Raw genomic sequence first — 19,921 nt, 5'->3', positions numbered from 1 at the left:
ACGTGGTATTAATGGCAGGTAAGTCTTAGTGGGTGGTTTTAAACAAATCCTCCTGCCACATGTTGGCTTCTGTCTAATAGAAAAATTTCATGCACAAGTAAAAGCCGAAGAAGTTTTACATTTCAAAACTGGTTCTCGTAAGGAGGTTTCAGCTATATGAAAAAACTGGTCCATGATATAACATTCTCAAGATGTTTATAGGTCACCATGATATACAGAAATATTTACTGCAGATAAAGATAAATTCAAATTTAAACTGTTCCGGCAGAAATTTCATCTTTCTTATACACTTCAATATTATATTATAGACACAGATTCTATGGTCTCTGGTTGAATTTCTCAAGGAATATTACATAAGTGAATCTTAAACAAAATTCAAAATTAACTTGAGTAATACTCTCAATCATTCTGTTGCAATATTTTAAGGTGTAAGCACAGAGTAAGACTCAATTTTTTACACTGATAATTTTGATTATGCATTATTCTGTTTTATTCATCTTGACAGGTGATTAATAAGCATGACCATTTGATCATACATTGAAATGTATGTTTAAAACACCCACAAATTATTTTAGTGACTATAGTAAGATATGCAAACTATGAATAATTGTTTAAAATGTTGATTAATATTCAATTAAAATAGCAGTACTTTTGAAGCAAACCCAACACAGATGGATGAAAAACAGAAAGTCTCGCAATATGCGTAATAAGCATAGATAATAAAAGATATAATCAAAACAATCACTTCTTGTAAAATCAACACAGGTAACAAGGACTTAACAGAGGATTTCATTTGTGCCAGTAATTTTTCGTATGTTGTTTACAAAGTAATTGTCAATTTGCAGCACGAACTTACAATGTGTTGTAGACATGTAATTCTGGCAGATTACTTAAAGTATGAATCATCTTTTATGTGCCAATGTGTATATGTTGCTGGTTTGGGTATACTGTATTCTTAATCTGCATACTGTGGACTGATTCTTCTCCTCTTGATGTATTCCTTCCTTTTCAAAGTTAAACTTGAAACTAAATAAGTTTCATGATTGTCATATCCAATTTAAGAGAATTTACTGAAATTTTTCAAATCATCTGTGTGGTTTGGCCCCTATAAAAGTAAGCAATAAGCAACTTAACTGTGAGATCTAAGAGTATCTCAGAAGAACTAATTTTAATGTACAAGTAATGCTGAGCAAAGATTAAAACTCTATTCATACTGGCCTTTGTCCTGTAGAGCCATAAATATAAGAGAAAGGAAAATATGCAAAACCAGTCACTGAAATGCTGCTAAAAATGTCAGCGAGTAACTTATGCTGGAAAAGTTGCAAAATGCAAAACATCTGTTTAAAAAAATATAATAACTGAAATGATAGCAAATGCGGAAATTATCTACATACAAAGACTAACTGATCAAGCAAATGAGTCCTAATCATCAGAATTGTCCTAAACATTGAGCATGACAGATCAGCTATTAAAACCAAATGTATTGCCTAACAGAAAATGTTCCTAGGCCCACTCTATCTATCTATGTTTTTCTGAGTCTGAACTGGAGCTGAAAATTGAAATGGTTTCTTGAAAGTACTTATAGTTTTTAAAAATGTAAATCTTGATGACTGCAAAATCACTACCCAAAAATAAACATGGAAAACTGGAAATTTCATTCCAGCCAAGAACTGAAGTTTAACATTCTTGTTTACCCAAAGAAATTACGGAGGCATGATTATTTACTTTATTACAACTTGATTACTAAAAAGCTACTATTTTTGCTACAGGACAAAAACCACTATAATATGGTTCTATACTTATTGGAAATATATAACACAGTTTCTAACGCTATTAAACTAAGTGCTGTAGGAGTAAATATTAAAGATTTCTATAGCCTGAAATAAAAGGAATATCCAGGAACCAAAGTGTCTAATTTGATTAAAAGTTTAAGGAACAATACTAAGCAGTTTCGAATCTCTTACTGGTTTTAGCTACAGCTGTGTCATTGCCCTCTGGAAGAATGATATCGTGGTAGATACATTCTGTTTCGCATTCCTGTTCTGTGGAAAATCTGTTTCCATTACCTTCACAACCACTGTAAAGGAATGATTTGCATCTTCGCTCATAAGGATCGTGATACCATTTGCGGTATGACTCGCTACAAGGACCGGGACTCTTTGGAAGTTTGCAGATGTCTGTTGTTCAAATAAAAAATGACAAACTTCAATACATGCATGGAATCGCTTGTCTGCCGATCATCAAACTCTCTGCGGGTTGCACTGATTATGAATTGCCATGGTTCAAATATCTGTTAATAATCTGGACTTAGTTTTCATTTTCATAATTGATGTACCTCTGTCCATGCCATGAATTAAAAACAGGATGTCCACAATTATGTCAGTATTACGTGCAGGTATATCTTGTATAACTCCACATAATACATGAATTTGGACTTTAATTTTCAATATCATTGTGTTACTTGTAATATCATATCTACCTGTGCTTTGAAAGGGTTAGACCTTGCTAATTCACTCGCCTCTCTACTCAGTAAGGCTGTGTAAGATTATGACGGTAAAGAAATGAATAAAAGTTGCATCATGCATGCCAACAAAAATGATCTCTTTATCTGCAACAGATGTTAATGGCTATTGCAGTTTGTTCAGACATAAACCATGCTCTTACCTTATCAATAATTCTCAATTCCAAATACTAAGAGCGTCATCACCAGTAATGACTCAATCATTCATTTAATGGTTCTACAATTATCACTGGTCATGTTTTTTATTGAAATAAATCACTACAATTACATGCATATTAATTCACGTGCAAACCTGTCTCTGGAGGGTTTTGCAAATGTGATGAAGATTCTTTTCCTACATTAATTTAATTGCAAAAGCTGCATCATTACTAATTTCTATCAATGAATTCTACAGCTTAAAGCTGGCTGCATGTTTTATCTCTTGTATCACCCTTTCATTACAAAATAAACGTTTACCTTGATAAATAACCAAGTGGCACTGTTTATAAAAACTGAAATCTTCCCCTCAATAACTTGGAATCATTCAAGAATGGGCAGATACAAATTAAGGTTGTAGTTTCAAAAGCTAAGTTACCTTGGTCCCGGTATCTACCACACTGGCGTTCACATAGTTCCACCGACTGGAATCGATTAGCATTTCCTCCACAACCTCCATACGAGAATCCAATACATCGCTGTTTTTCTTCATCATAGTACCAGCTTGGAATAGAAGCACGGCAATTTCCTGTTTCTACTGGTAATTTACATATATCTAAAAGTCCTTGATCTGGTTCTGAAAAGGGAGAAACAAACAGATCTATAACTTATGAAAATGAAGTACTGTAACGTTCATTCAGAAAACACAAGGGGTTTATTATTGACGTAAGACAAAACTCACTGCCCCGTTCATAGTCTTCTACGCCTTACCTTCAGGAATGGTTTTATATGGTGGAGTATAAGCCGATGTTGTACTGGGTGTCACACGCTGCTTCTGTTTACACCTTTGCTGGCACAAGTGGAGAACATCAAACCTACAGGGAAGAAATAAATAAATGACCAACTGTGTTATTTCTCAAAACCCTCACGTCTTAAGATTACTATTTATCTTTATCTCAAGTTAAAAGGATTAAACAGAAATATTTTCTGCCTTGCAAGTGAACATGGTAGGTCTGATGTATATCATCTTCAGGTAGAGATTTTAGTTGAAAATTGGAAGAATGAAAATACACTATAACCAATTTCTTAGTATTCCAATGTGATTAACTTCCTTGCTAAAGCAGTAGCTTTTCTCTTTTTAAAAAAAATAAAGAAGAAAACCACTGGGAACAGGACATATATGCAATGTGATTTTACTTAGATATGTCTTAGAATTACTCATAACTCCTTTGCATCGATCTTGTGAATGGTCTCAAACCACTGGGGTGGGATTACCTCATCGAGGCCCTTCCGTTTTGATAGCATATACAGTATACGTTTTGATAGCATGCATACATTTTTGAGACAATGAACATTCAAGTTCAGTGCTCTCTCTCTCTCCATACCTGTATATATATATATATATATATATATATATATATATATATATATATATATATATATATATATATATATATATCTATCTAGGTGCGACCCATAGCGATAAACTAAAAACCAGTCACCCAATTCACTGGTAAGGTCAACAGAGGCTTACTGGATTTTAAGGAATGCATCCACTTGTCTTTCCTCCTCTAGATTGAGTTTCGAACACATGTCGTCCAGTTGTGAACTAAACACAATACCACCAGTCTTTTGAAACCAGAGAGAGAGAGAGAGAGAGAGAGAGAGAGAGAGAGAGAGACTGTATTTACTCGTACCTGTTTTTGTTGCCTTGGCAGCCTCCGTAATCAAACTCAAAACATTCATCTGCAGCGCTGTCATAATAATACTGACGGAAGCTTCCACTGCATGGTCCAACCACCCTGGGCAGTTGACACACATCTAAGGAAATAAGTACTGTGTGTTAATTTGGCACATATTGCTGGTAAATAATCACAGACCTATATTCATCAATAAACTGGAGGTGTTTAAGGTACAATCCTCCTAAACTGACTATTATAACTTGAAGAATATTTTGTATGTCAAACGGTAACATTCATCAGTTGTTATAGTTCATATCTGCATTAACAAGGAGAAAAGACAATCACCGCTAGAATAATCAACTGGATTCTAATAACAAGCTTCAGTCTTACCAATAGCATCGCCACATTTATTTTCACATTCTTGGCGAGTCATGAATCTATTTTCATTGCCATCACAGCCACCGTACAAGAACTGTTTGCAAACTCCTGTGCTGCGATCATAATGCCAGTACGCTTGGAAGTTGGAGCACGTTCCCTGACTGCTCTCGAGGAAGCAATGGTCTGTAAAGGATAAGTACACAATTAAACACGGATGTCTTACTCCAATACATAGGTCTTTTTACTCCAGAAACTAAGGAAATTAGAGACTCACCTGTGTTGAACTCTTCTACGTCTGTCACAATTCCTCTACGGCTCCAGCAGAAGTTCTGGCATTCACGAAGGGTTCCAAAGTTGTTGCCGTTACCCCCGCATCCGCCGTAGACGAATGACTTGCATTCGTTGGTCGTGATGTCAAAGAACCATCGCTCTTCGTGGTCTGTGCAGTCGCCAGCGTCACTTGGCAACAGGCAAACATCATCTTCCCTTTCTGCCGTTTTCAAGCAGATGAAAGTGTGTCTTAATACCGTGCATAAGGTAATGATTTAGCTGATATGTTTACTTGCAATCATGCACATACGCATATATTTAAATTTTATAAACATGTGAATGCGTGCAACAAATGGATAAATATTCAATGGCTATTGTGCACAAAACTGATTATCGGATGGTGACATGACTGTACCTGACACTATCAAAATTTTGATATGATAAGGTAATTTCTCATTCTATTTCACAATGATTGATAAACCACTTTAATAAATTTCCTGAAATATGACGACACCACCACCACCACCATTAAATAGGTGCCGCCTGTGTGTGTGTGTGAAGGATAATGATTATGTGGAACAGGATTAACTGCGTTACTCCCTAAATCTGCTGGGTTTTGGGTTTCATTGTGACTTACTTCCACTCAAACCACACTCCTACGGCCTATTGAAAATTTAAAAAGGAGGAGGGGGGGGGGTTACTGAGCATAAACTCAGCCCCCTTCTTTTCATACACATTGGGGTTAGGTGTTACCCACTCTCTTTGAGTTTAGATTATACTGGTTGAATTCTCTTGCGTCATGCCCATATCCTTAATGTCCCCCCAAAATAGCCACAGGTGGTTAACACTGGCAGTTTCTGCCATTTACGGTTTCTTGCTCATCTCAGTCCTGGCTACGCTAGACCTGTTGTTGTTTAACCTTACCAACTGAGAGACCTGTGTAATTGTCTTGCATTCATTAGTGGTCATTCATCGTTGTTTAACCTCACTAACTGGAGAACAGAGCTGTGCAGAATTCAAACTCTTAATTAATACCACACTAACTCCATTTTGACCGATGCTGCCTTTTTAGGTGTATGAATAGTGATACTGTGGTAGTTATTTGCATATAGGGACTATCCTGATTCAACTGTTAAAGAATGAGCATACAGGGACGTGTGTTGGGTTGTTTAATTGGCCATCTCCACCCTTATTTAAAACTCTATTAATAAAATGCATTGTAAAACAGCTATGTCAACTTTACTTTGATTAAGATTTCCCATGACTTTATGACTAGAATTTATATGCAGGTTTGTTAATTTTGAAAATATTTCATTAATAAATGCTGTAGTATTTATCTCTAGAAACTTTACAATGTTTGTGTGAAGGGTCTTTGACTTGGAAATAAGACACAACACAGGTTTTCCTAGGCAAAATTTATATTCTGCCTGTTTTTCTGTTAATAAAATTACACTAATACATTCTTGTATTTTTGGCTTGTATATAAATATGAAATAATATATTTTTCTCTTTTTAAATTATTGTGTTGTCAAGATCATCTGTATATATAGGCATCTGGGCCATAAAAGCAAGTACGGTTTTTCCCCATGGTATACATCAATATTATAGCTTTTACTTTTCTTCTCACGGATTTACACAAAGGATAACTCCAGTTTTGTTATTCTTTGGGGTGGTGGAATCACTTCAGCGAAAGCTTGGGGCCGCGACCAGGTCTTATTAGTCCAGCGCCTCATCTCTTCATAAAATTTTTGCTGATTTTGCCCCTACCTCCTTATGTTTGTCTTGTTTTTCTTAATTGTCAGAAATAATCATTACATTATAATACTCTGTTCTTCTATGTCTTGACTAGTTGTCTCCTGTTCTTATTTTCTAGTTTTTCTTTTATTTTTTTAATTATAAATATTTATATATATATATATATATATATATATATATATATATATATATATATATATATATATATATATATATATATATATATATATATATATATATATATATATATGTGTGTGTGTGTGTGTGTGTGTATACTAACAAAACATATAGCATTATACAAAAAATATTCATGTGGACAAATTTTACAATCTAATTAATAATATATAATCCATTCAGAGAAGAAAATTCCACATCTGGAAAAATCTTAAATATCATAATAATAGTACATATGGTACTCAAACCTTGATGGTACAAACAAAACATTCTAAGTAACACAAGTAACTTACCCATGCAGTAGTCTAAATGATAAAAGACATAAAATACTCTGATTTACATCTCTAAAATACGTTTCTGAAATGCTGATGCAGTTCATAATGCTCCATTTGCAAAGCTGTTGAATAATCTGGAAACTTCAAAACTACTCACTAGCTTATTTTACCATCCTAATACAAAAGTTAGCGGCATCCATATACATACCTTGGGGAATGCAATCTATCGAAGTAATCATATGAATATGCTAAGCTAAAAAAAAAAACTATGAAAAGCTTCTTGACACACCATGCTACAAACAGCAACATACCTTGTGGTGGTAACTTTAAACCAAAAGCTTTTAATTTGTTAAAAAATTTTTCCCTCAAAAGAACGTTATGAAGAAAACTATCCAGTAGGCTAGTTTAGTCCAAGGTCCATATGCGATCAAAGCTGGTTTAGTCATCATTCAACAAGGATGATGTAGTCATTTCTGAATAAGAGCTGTCCCTGGTCCTGTGGTCAAAACTCTATACTATGTTTTCACTCCCATACTTGGCTAAAACGTCAAAGTCAAGTAAAACCTCTGTTCATTATCCGTACATTACTTAGAGGACTTTAAGATGAACCCTTACTACAACAGCAACCAAAAACTACAACTGAATCAAAAATCACAAATAGATTCTTTTACGTGTTAAGAACAGCACAAGTTTGTTTACCGTTAAAAAACAAGAAATTTTTTTTCTATATAACAACAATCCGTGGAAAATACACTTTTCAATACTCCTCTCGAGTCAGTTTGAGCTCAGGAGTTCTTATTTCAAAATGTTCTTTGTGACGCTTCAGTTACACGATACTCCAGTGTTTTTGATGAAAACGAAACTGCAAAAGATGTTTTCTAAAACACTAATGCACCGAGTCTTTGGCCACTGAGTCCTTTTAAATTTCCGATAAATTGTTTTATGTAAAATTAAAACCATCTTTTGCATGCTCTATTGAACGCTATACCCTTAAGTTTTCAACTAAACATACTCATCATGGGTTTCCTGCTATGAATAAGGGAATACTCTCTATTTCATGTTTAAGATCGGAAGTGTCAAAAGATTACAAGCTGAAGTTACCTATACACTCTCCAAAAGAGATACGTTTCTCGAACAGTTAAATCTTGTGATTTCTTTTATATAAAACGAGATAACTATCCATAAAATAAATTGCTGTTGTTCAGTACAGGACCAAACTATGTCAAGATGTCTTGGTTCGAGCTTTGGGACGGTTCGTAAATTCCCTAGTGTCAGGACCTGCAGTCCCAGCTCTCTCTTATATTTCAGTAATTTTTTAATGGCATGGGTACACTACTTTACTATAATTTATAAACAATTGAATTACAGATTTCCCCAATGCTCGTAGAATTTCTTAAAACGAGTAATTTGGTTAATGTTTAGCTTTTAGAAAAGATAAAATGAAAGATTCAAGCTGTGAAGCTCAATAAGTCTGTTATCTTTATGACACTTTAGTTGCTGTATGGAGGTCTGAATACGTTATAAGCAAAATGAGAAAATATTAATGCAAACAAAAAATGAATACAGTAATCTTTCATTTACATTACCTTGGAAAGAATACTGTTGCTTCAGGTTTTGTATATTAGTATTTGATAAGTCTCTGATTATAAATCAAAATAAGTTTTGAAACATCGTTAAAAAACACTGACTCAGTTCCCACAGTCTACCTTTAGAAATACACTTCCTTAGTGAATAATTACTAATATTTAGTGCGCCTGGATGCTACCCAATAATTAATGATGGCTATCATTAATTACCAAAAGGGGTGCATTCCAATGAAGAATGTTTAACTAGATATATCAGAACAACTCTTCTGGACAATCCTTCCTGTAGAACCTGTGGATCCTCACATCCCACAAGCACCTTCCTACGTGAACAAATGCTTTAATTTGTGAAGGAACTTCCCATTTCCAAAACACTGACTATGTTAAAAATGTCAAAAACGACATTAGTGAATTACCTCTTTCCTCCCCTGGACACGTCGCTTCACACTCTCCTCGCGAGATAAATCTGTTACTATTACCATCACAACCAGTATAATAAAAAGGCATGCACCGCTCCTCTGCCGAGTCATAATACCAACGAGGTAGGGTCTCGTCACAGAGACCCGAAGCCTTTGGCAGCGTGCACAAATCTGCTAGGTCCATCACCACGAAGAAAAAGATTAGTGAGGAGAAAAAGCATTTGGAGGGCAAACAATGTTTAGGAAAACATTCTTTCTACCTAGATATTAATACGAGACTAAGCGTAGATTATGTCAAGACAACGTTAAGATGAAAATGTTGGGCTAAAATCAGTCACTCTGCAGTAATACTAAGTTATTACATTTAAAAGCCAAAGAATATCAAAAAGGTTCTAGGTCCCACGGAAATCCACAATAATTTCTTAGTCAGATGTAAGATATCTTTTGCCAGAAATAACGTTGGGAATGAACAAATTAATAACACAAATTTCCTTAAGGCATCTGATGATTATCATTGTTTCAAATACATCTGAGCTGTTTGACTTCTGCAGACGGATATTTCCCGTCACAGAAAAAGTTCGGTTTATAGAGCTTTTCGGGTTTTAGAATTGCGGATAAGGGATGGTAAACTTGCAAGTGTAATACTTGTATAAAACAATAAACACAAATATTCTTGAAATGTCCACGAAATATGAAGCCAAATAATTTTGATTTATCTATTTTATGTTTTGAAAATTAATAAACATTACACAGTGTCCAAATAGGGAACAAAATTAGGAATCAGTTATCCAACCACTTTGTTATATCATTATCAAAGAGAAAAACTACCCACAATTTAACCCAGATGCATAATGATAATTTGATTGTCGCTTCTTATATTGCATAAATGTAATAAATCCTTTAGGACATTGAATTGACTCCATTTTATTCGTATATTTCTCAAAATATTTTATGGAACAAAGGCAATGAAACTTGGAGCAGACGAAATGAAAGCTAAAGATCACGGATTTAAAGGAAAAATATAATTTGGGGATTTACACTTGCTCGATGGAGGCTCACAACTAGTGAATATTTGAATGCTCTGATTGTACATCCGATATATTGTATATTAATACTTATTGATATTCTTAGCTTATTAAGTGTTACAAAATACTTCAAAGATGAAAACTTCCAGCATATGAAAATATGACTGTTTAAGCGAGGAACTCTTAGAACTGTGGGTCTCCACATACTCTTTAAAGCTAAATAAACTTATGTATGATATATGTACTTTGTCAATAGTTAATGATAACTGGAAATAAACTTATGTATGATATATGTACTTTGTCAATAGTTAATGATAACTGGAAGTCTTCACGTGTATTAAATCTGGTTACGGGTCTTGTAAAAAGCAAAAACTACTGTGAGTATACTACAGCTTGCCTACAAGCTCCCTAACCACAAACAGCATACTGCCCACCACAGCTACTGGAAGGTCAGCTCTTCCACTCAGTTTCCTTCAAAGAGCTCTTCGGCATGAGTGACGGGCAACTGGAAGATCAGGCCACGTGATGTTGCAGAATAGCAGAAAATGTGTTTGACAAGTACATTTATGAAAAGACACGCAATACTGGTTTCTTTTCTTCTTCATAATTCACTGATTTAGGATGACAGTTGACAGCTCATAAATCTTTAATGCCTTGTCAAGCCATCCCATACTCCAAAGTTAGAGGACTCTGCAACCTCTGTGCAATGGGAAAGTAACCCTTGGTTCCATAGTGCAATATAAATCTGTTCCAGTTTATTTCTACAAATGCACTATCATTCAGCATAAAACACTTCAATGATTTTTTGGTGGGCCAGAGGACTAGGGTTTAAGTTAAAATATAATTAACAAATATTTTGCATAATTAAAATGTTCACATGTTTACTGATACCTCCGAAGCTATCTCTGCAATATTAGTGCCGACACAGTAGTCATAATACTACATTTTAGGGGTTAAATATAATTACGTAACAATTTTTCCATTAACAAAGCCACCAACCAAGAGAGATTTAACTATACCGTATATACAAAGGCAAAATTTGCATTGAGAAATAAGAAGCACTAAAATGCATTTTCTCCATTACTTAACAATATATGGTAAAGAGAAAAGGTTACAAAAAGACTGGGACTCTTTGATCGTTCACTTTCGGAAAAGTTAAAAAGCTTAAAACACCTGTTCAAACATTTTTTTTACCCATTTCTTAAGCAACATATACCCTGCCAATGCAACCACCTCTGAAAAGGTCTTTTATTTCCTTGATTATCTTATACAGAGCTCTTTGAAGGAATAAGGAGTGTAGCTTTTTATTTAGAAAGAAAATCCAAACTGCTGTCAAGATTACTATCTTGTAGCATAAACTACTTTATTAAACCTACGACTACTTCATCTAGCAATAACTGGATCTACAGTGTGCTCAGTTTATTTCATGAGGCAATTTAAAATATGCCTAATCCTCCATCAATCATATCTATAAGTTAAGTTCAGGTTATTGATTACTAAAAAGAAATTTGCGTGTATTAAATCATCGTTATTTGAAAATCAAATTTGCAATAAAAGTTAAGATAGTGTCTTTAAGGTGGTGAACTCCTTTTGACAATTAAGTTACAAAGAAGGGAAATTATAGCGATCTTATTCATAACAATGTTATCGTAATTTGCTTCAATTTGCTTCACCTTTATCAAGAACTACTATTTGTAAAAGGCATTTTCACGTCTAGCTAAAATGGTTGCAATAGTTTTACATTTTCTTACAAAAGTACGAAACATAGATAGCTTTAATTTTTTTTAATTGCGACATCATTACTTTAGTTTCTGAACGTGTCTTGTGAAGCTAAAAAGAAATCAATGGAGGATTGCCTATTCATTTACATCATACACGACTCAAAGAGCCACCATCTCCTGACCTTTGGATTGCCCTCTTATACACCGCTGCATGCATTCATTTTCAGTGAGGTAGCTGTTGCCATTGCCCTTGCAGCCTCCAAAAGTAAACTGAGAACATCTGTCCAGTGTCTGATCGTAGTGCCATCTTGTGTAGTTCCCCCGACAGGGTCCAGGCATCACTTCCAGAAGGCAGACGTCTGCAGGTACGCACGCCAACATTGGCAACACCACCACGAGTTTCATTTCACTATGAAGCATTATAAATGGATTCCAGCTGCTGAGCCTCTCCATTAATTATCTTTGAAGCTAATCAAGTGTTAGATTCTTCTTCTAAAAAGCTTGATAAAACATTAATGAGCTGGGAAAATATTAATGTATTAAGAGGTGCTTTTAGTCTGGCCGGCTAGTTAGTTTCCACTCAGTGAAATGAAAATCCATAAACTACTCATTGTTCACTGTGACTATGTCAATTTCTAAGGCAAGAAATGTACCTCATCACTGATTAGTAATTAAACATTTAACTTTCACCAAAGGTACTGATGTTTGAAGGTACATGTGAAGATTATATAAGAAATTGTTAGAGAACAGGGTCACCAGATACTCCCCAAGTTAACAGAAGGTACTGATAATGAGGCCATGCTCTGCTTTATTGTGATAATGACGGAAAAATTAGGCTGCATTAATAACGGCGGGGCATGCTTGTTTATGACGAAGTGATTCATGCACTTCAAAACGTTTTGAGCATCAGTAATGCTTCCAAGATAAAGGACACGAGTTACCAAATAGACACATTACTGTACTCTTTAATAGGTATTGAGCGATGGGAAAATCCCAATGCGCTTTTTCAAATTCTGCCAAAAAAGGGAATGAAACTAAAAACAGATGTCTTAAATAGCAACCAGAACTTGGAAAATATTGCTAATCTGGCATCATAAAAGAAGCAACAAAATCTCTTACAAGAAATGAGTTCACTGAATCATTACGAGCACATTAACAACTATCCCAACGTTTCAACAACTCTATGAGTGTCATGGAGTTCAGGTGTGCAATAAAAATGATGCCTTAGTCAATAATGTTCTTTATAAACAAAAAGTGTTAGTGAAGATGTCTGGCACAGACAACTGTAAGTGTGGCAGTAAGGTTTTATTTGTTCCAATGAATAACAGTTAAGAAAAGACCAAAGGTCCTCGACTAATAATTATAAATGAAAAATCAAAATCATACTATCTGTGTAATCTTAAGTTTACTTCTCTATCTGCGAAGCATTGCTCATGTCAACATCAACGAAGCAAAAGTAAATTCCCTTCGGATTGAAGCCCGTAGAATCTCTCACGATTCACAGCTTTCTCCCTCATTCTCTTTCATCTAGTAATGAATGGCTGTGAATCGTAAAATATTCAGAGCAGCACACAGCATTCTTTGCCTTCTCTTAACGCCTGCCACTGACTGGCTCGAAACCAAGTTGCAAAAACGCATACGTGTACAAAATAATTTACCTGTCTTCTGTGGTATGACACAAGTCTGCTCACATTCCTCTTTCGAAGCGTAACGATTATTGTTGCCGAGACATCCTCCGTAAAAGAATAATTTGCAGGTTCCACTTTCCGAATCGTGATACCAGGATCGTTCTGAGCTGGAGCAAGGCCCTTCCACACGTGGGAGATGACATGATTCTTAAAAAAATAAAATCACTGATTAGAATGTTACATGTTCGATCATAATACACTGGATAAATAATAAAAGGCACTTTTATCTAATTCCAATAATCTCTCCATCTATATTTATAGTATTAATCATCACTCTAATACAAAGCAATTTATAAATGATATTAAGGCCAAAACCTTTAACGTCTAAGAAACAAGTTCTTAACAAACTTGTTTCGTGAAATAGCATTAACTTTGACCGTTACACAGGGTTTTACTACTGTCCTTCTCAGACAAAGCCATACAATTTGAGACTCTTTTGAACACTGGTTTTTCCTTAGTGCCACTAATTGTCTATTTATGACTTATAAATACTTGTTCAGACTATGCTGAGCGTACAATGCTTTCCTGAAAAATCATAGCCATACCAAATGTTACCCATTTTTATGGGATGACTACACAAATGAGCATCTTAGTAAAACATTCGCATTAGTACTTGTCTCTCTTGCCAATTTGATAGCACCTCTGCGCCAAGGTATCTTGACCTTGTCAACTTTTGCAAAGTTTCAGTTTATGTACAAAAATTACTTGAAGCATACCTGACAACATAATGGACTTCATGAGCCATAGAAAGTAGACTATTTGCGAATTACGTAAAATTATAACGAGAACTTTAGCTATAAATTTCACATTTAAATATATACAGCTTCAATGTGCTTGATGGAAATTTGGAACGTTTGCTCACTAACTCATCCGCGGTTGAGAATTAACTGGATTAAAATGTGTAGGGGACAGTTTCTGTCACTCTTCAATATAACCATTCACTAAGAAGAGTGATATCTGTAAATCATTAACCAAGCTGACCTTTCAGGAAACCGCAAATAAAAAATTACGAGATTCAGTTTGATCTGATGTATCTTTTCGGCCACTGCCAGTACCTTGTTACATAACAGTCTGCAAATGAGCAGTATAAAACCAAAGAAGTGAAACGAAATCAACTTCAGAGAGATTTATATAATAAGATATTAGTTGGGAAGCTCACAACAAAACAAAGCAAATGACACATTTCCAAAAACGCAAGTAATAATTATGCTGACATTAAATTATATGTAGAATTTCCCAGTAATGTGTGTAATTTGTAACATACAGCGTGAAAATGTTCTTCAAACACACTCACCCATGCCTTCTGGTTCTACACAGGCAGCATTGCAGTCCTCCTGCGTTTCAAATCTATTGAGATTGCCCTCACAACCTCCATACCAGAATCGCGTGCAGCCTCCGTACTCCATATCAAAGAACCATTTGACTGTGAAATTGCCACAGGGCCCACGATCCTTTTCATAACCACACACCTCTGTAGATGCAACAGTTTTGCTCAAATATGGAAAAATGTATTCAGTGGTCAGTACATATGAGGCTATCAGTCGAGAAACATGCCAAGCGCCATCCTGGGTCAAAGTATTTTTTAATTTAATTTATTATATCTTAAAAATGGCACTTGGCATGATTCTCGACTGAAAAGCTCAGATATGAAGTGGTTTAAAGCACTGACATAGTCTATGTCAGAATTAAAAATGTGTAAGAAATAAATTTAGGGGAAATCTTAAGGCACACCATACAGCAATTCATCTTTGACTGAAACTTGCCTCCGGGAATGACAGGAACCTCGTCTTGGCACCCATCAAAGAATTTCCCGGTGGCAAGAGTCTTCCCGTCAGGACAACACCCGAATTCAGATGATTCGCAGCCACATCCTTCCCTGTCTGGCCCCTTGGCTGGTGTTCGGCCATCATGGCAGCAGCCAAAGTCAGTGTACTCGCAACCGCATCCTGAAATGTCAGACAGGAAGTTTGATTAACAGTATGCACAAATCTTATACAGTATACTGCAAATTACACTGAAGTTGCATTTACTGTACTTTATGGAACAATGGTACATATCATATGTAATAACTGATTGCTATTTTTCGTAATCAGATACATTACACACACCTATATACAAAACACACATATATACATACCATACCTACAATTGTAAGTCAATCATAATCAAACCCTAAAACATGGAAGCACAGGGTATTGCCTAAGCAAAACGATTGAATTACCTTTGCCACCAGGTCCTTGCGCAGTGGTGATACCATCAGGACAGCATCCATGGGGATAGGTGCTGCATTCACACCCAGTGAAGTTTTCCCCAGCAGCCGGAGTGTGATTGTCAGGACAGCAACCATACGGGGTGTACTCGCATCCACATCCAGCGAAATTGGGTCCTCTGGCCACTGTGTCATTGTCTGGACAGCAACCAAAGGCACTGAATGCACAACCACAACCTGTTGATGAAATTCAGGTTGTTATTCATTCCAAAGAAATAAATTGGTTATCAATTTCTGCTATCTGTTAAAATGGCTTCACTGTATCTGCAAAATAACAGAGCAGTCTTGCAAAGGTGAATTACCCTGGAAATTTGGTCCCTTGGCTTCTGTTATGTGATCTGGACAACATCCGAATGCTGACGAAAGGCAGCAACCCTCATTGTTTTCCCCATGGGCGGCTGTGTATTGGTCTGGACAGCAGCCATACGGTGTGTAAGTACAGTCTGGAGGTATTCCTGTTGAAGGGGTCATGACTCCTTGTTCTGTCGTGGTTACTATGTCTGGAAATTTAATATAAAATGCTAGTTAATATCTGATTTCCTCACAATGGAAAAATAATATTTTCAAAGAAAATTCTAAAACAGAATAATTGAAATGAATACTCCAAAAATTGGTGCAAAAATCGGTGTATATATTGAACATACACGTCCTGTCCTCAGGCTCTGTTACGGCCTTGCAGCCTTCGTAATTGGGCCCAAGGGCTGCAGCCACACCGTCGGGGCAGCAGCCATATCTCGTATCACTGCAGCTCTCGCATGGGCCAGAACCTTCACATTCAAATTCGGGACATCCGGCAAAGTTTTCTCCTGATGCTTGAGATACACCATCTGGGCAACACCCAAATCTGCAAGGTTTCAGCATTAATGAAAAAGTATTATCATTACTATTATTATTATTATTATTATTCAGAAGATGAACCCTATTCAGATGGAACGAGCCCACAGTGGACACTGACTTGAAATTCAAGCTTCCAAAGAATATGGTGCTCATAAGAAAGTAAGAGACGGCACAGGGGAAATAGAGAAAGACGAGATCTCACTCATTTAAAAGAGGAGTAAATTTTAATAAGCTATAAGTGGATGAGTGAGAAAAAGAGAGCATTTACAATGTTCTTCAGAGTGCAAATAAAAATCATAAAATGACTATCAGAAATTTCAATACACTTAAAAAGTATTCAAAGAAAGTTCCATGGCGTTTAACATCAAGGATTTAAGCAATTACTCTAAAATATTCCACTTTAGAAGAATTAAGTACTGCTTCTGGGTTACACACAATTATAAATATGGATGAGCAAAAGAAAAATGCAATTGAGTTCCCTGAAAATAAGTGGAGAGTATATAATGTTTATTTTCCAGTTTTCCTCTTTCTAAAGTTTCTCGAAGACATTCCTATCAAGATTCTTCCAAGAGCAAAATGATATTCGAGGTTTTGATTTACTTAATGGTGAAACAGAACATAATATCCAGGGAGAACACTTAAGAATTCCATTATTCTAAAAAAAAAAAAATCCTGTAGATTTCCAAGCATAATATATTCAGACACTGTACAACTGTACAATTTCCACACAACAGACATTATACTTGTTTAAAATTCAGTTTCAACTGATGACTAATGATAGGAGTTAGTTTTAAATGGGAAAAATGCCATTTTGAGGCAGTAAGAATCACCACTTTTATAAAACCTCTACCCTCTCTTACTGGCTCCTTAATGAATTTACTACTACTCAGCAAAGACTTGTTTTATTTGTAAAATATGCTTTCAGAATAATATTCATAAAATTCTATCTCCAAAAATAATTTTATTAACAAACTACATTTTCAGAAAACTATTCCTATATTCTGTTTTTAGAATGATCTTATTAAAAATTTTTCCTATACTTTCACAATTATTCTGGAACACCAGTCTTAGAATTATTTTTTTTTTTTTTTTTTACGTGCTTTTTTCCCGTCTGTATGGGGTAAGCACGATGCCTTCTTCTGAAGGACTTTGATTTGGCTTTGGGGCAGACTTTGTAGTCTCGATCGGCTGCCCTGCCTGTCATCGCTTAGACCCCGGTAGCATATGTACATGTACTGTACCAGTCACCAGCGCCCTTTTCTCCCAGCAGCGAGGAGACGTTGCGCGGTTAGGTCGACAGTCGAGACGTGTGAGGTGTCTGGTCTTAAATTTTATTCCTACAATCATTCAAATATCCTACTCACGGAGATTTTTCACAATTGACAGGAATGAATTCACAGCCCTCTCCATTTGGTCCAGCCTCTGTGATTCCATCTTCACAACAGCCGTACAGGGAGTTGTCACAAATTGATTCATCACTACAGCCCTTCATTTTGGGACCACTTGCAGGGGACACGCCGTCAGGACAACACCCGTGAATTGTGTCATTACAGGTTGTTATCTTCGGGCATCCTAAAAAAAAATTGAAGGAAGGTTAGAAGATAGAACACTCGTTACTCAACTTTTTTTTTATTCACTTTCTAATGGACATGACCACGAAACACATCAGAGAGTACAACGTAACACGAACCTTTCTGGAATGGTCCAGTAGCCGGGGTAACAGTGTCCTGGCAGCAACCGAATTCTGTGTCCTTGCAATCTTTCTTTTCCTTGCGCTTGCATTTCTTCTTGGCTGAAAAAGTACATGGTTTTATTTTCCTAATGAGAGGACAGTAATTTTTCTCTTTGTTTTAATCCTGTCACGCACACCTAAATTTTAATTTCTTTAGTTCTTACCACACTTCACGACTTGAAGAACGGGAGTATTTTTTGTAACTGTACTGAATATATTCTTTTCGAGAAGCTGTACCATGCAAACTCATTTACATTCTATCCTAAGGGGAAAAGAAATCAGTAATTACTATATCTGTTTTTAAATGACGGCTAGGATATTACGGATATTATGAAAATCATATGCCCTTTTGAAAGTGTACAAAAAAAAAAAAAAAAAAAAAAAAAAAAAAAAAAAAAAAGCCTCTGGTATTAACAGCAAAATTTCCCCGAAATTTTAAAGGAAACTCATGTGACACCTACACTTCTTCTTGATGACATCTTCAAGTCTGGTGCCATCCACATCCCCACTCGACGCGTCACCAGACCCTAATCCGCTGGCGGTCCAGCCTTCAAGACCCGAGCCAGGGCTTACGTCTCCGTAACCTGAACCTTCTTCGGGAGCTTCATCGCTCTGCGTTACCTGTTTATTACAGACAAGCGATAACAAGAGCGCATTTGCAGTCATTCATATTTTTCTCAAGGAAATGTGTCAAAATAATATTTTGTCGTTGAATATCAGTGTACAAAAAGTACCGCAAATAATTAAGTGTGTAAATCTATGAATGTACTTATGGTACCTTTAGTTTCATCGTCAAGTTTATGAAGTAAAACAACTCACGGTGACCGCTATACAAACAAAAACGTTAGGTTTTCCATAACCAAATAACAGCAATAATGTTGTATATTATACTGTATCATTATACTGTGTATTACTATTAGAAGACGGCGATTTATCCGCTTTTATTGAGAGTCTGTGCTCATTTCAATCAACTATTTTCCTACTCACCGTACACACACTTAGCACACACACACCCACACAAGTATTTTTCAGACACTTAACTTTTTCTTGACAGTTTTAATCCTTGAAAACATTGAAACTATGCAGTAACTAGTAATCGGTATAGATTCAACAGTCATGAAAAATCGAAAAATCATTGCCATCATTAGTGTCCCCACGATGCCAACAATAAAAAAAAAACACCACTGTCACCACTAATGTCACTGTGTCAACAACGGCATGAGGAAAAACAAAATCAATGATATCTACAAGAACGTTCTTAACGAAGATTTCACAGCAGTAGAAATTATGTACGTTACAACGTTTTACAAGTGCGAAATGGTAAGCAAATTATCGCACTAATTACAGTATATCCAGGCTGTAATATCTTTTATGTCCACCTGCTTTCACGAAAGAATCATTCCACTGTACATACGTATTTACGACCAAGTATCAAAGAGTTCTCATAAAATGATCTT

The 19,921-nt window shown here is 35.7% G+C and overlaps 1 protein-coding gene across 20 annotated transcripts in view; it reads right to left on the bottom strand.

Moving 5' to 3' along the window:
- Positions 1-19,921, bottom strand: part of Ppn (Papilin) — a 337,156-nt gene that overhangs the window by 10,932 nt on the left and 306,303 nt on the right. For 11 of the 20 annotated variants that reach the window (XM_067121879.1, XM_067121884.1, XM_067121886.1 and 8 more), the window contains 17 exons: positions 18,926-19,085; positions 18,423-18,524; positions 18,097-18,304; positions 16,540-16,739; positions 16,198-16,395; positions 15,848-16,072; positions 15,390-15,572; positions 14,921-15,097; positions 13,597-13,773; positions 12,121-12,297; positions 9,190-9,363; positions 4,991-5,206; positions 4,729-4,899; positions 4,354-4,477; positions 3,428-3,531; positions 3,096-3,293; positions 1,965-2,177 (listed from right to left, as the gene is read on the bottom strand). In XM_067121879.1, the coding sequence (XP_066977980.1) occupies positions 1,965-2,177; positions 3,096-3,293; positions 3,428-3,531; positions 4,354-4,477; positions 4,729-4,899; positions 4,991-5,206; positions 9,190-9,363; positions 12,121-12,297; positions 13,597-13,773; positions 14,921-15,097; positions 15,390-15,572; positions 15,848-16,072; positions 16,198-16,395; positions 16,540-16,739; positions 18,097-18,304; positions 18,423-18,524; positions 18,926-19,085 (3,007 nt within the window). The remainder of the gene's footprint in view (positions 1-1,964; positions 2,178-3,095; positions 3,294-3,427; positions 3,532-4,353; positions 4,478-4,728; positions 4,900-4,990; positions 5,207-9,189; positions 9,364-12,120; positions 12,298-13,596; positions 13,774-14,920; positions 15,098-15,389; positions 15,573-15,847; positions 16,073-16,197; positions 16,396-16,539; positions 16,740-18,096; positions 18,305-18,422; positions 18,525-18,925; positions 19,086-19,921) is intronic. The other 9 variants (XM_067121890.1, XM_067121896.1, XM_067121898.1 and 6 more) reach the window with 4 other exon arrangements.

This window comes from Macrobrachium rosenbergii, chromosome 20, assembly GCF_040412425.1.
Source record: "Macrobrachium rosenbergii isolate ZJJX-2024 chromosome 20, ASM4041242v1, whole genome shotgun sequence".
In the NCBI taxonomy this organism is placed as follows: domain Eukaryota; kingdom Metazoa; phylum Arthropoda; class Malacostraca; order Decapoda; family Palaemonidae; genus Macrobrachium; species Macrobrachium rosenbergii.
The sequence above is the reverse complement of the archived record's forward strand: the minus strand, read 5'-3'. Positions and strand labels throughout refer to the sequence as shown.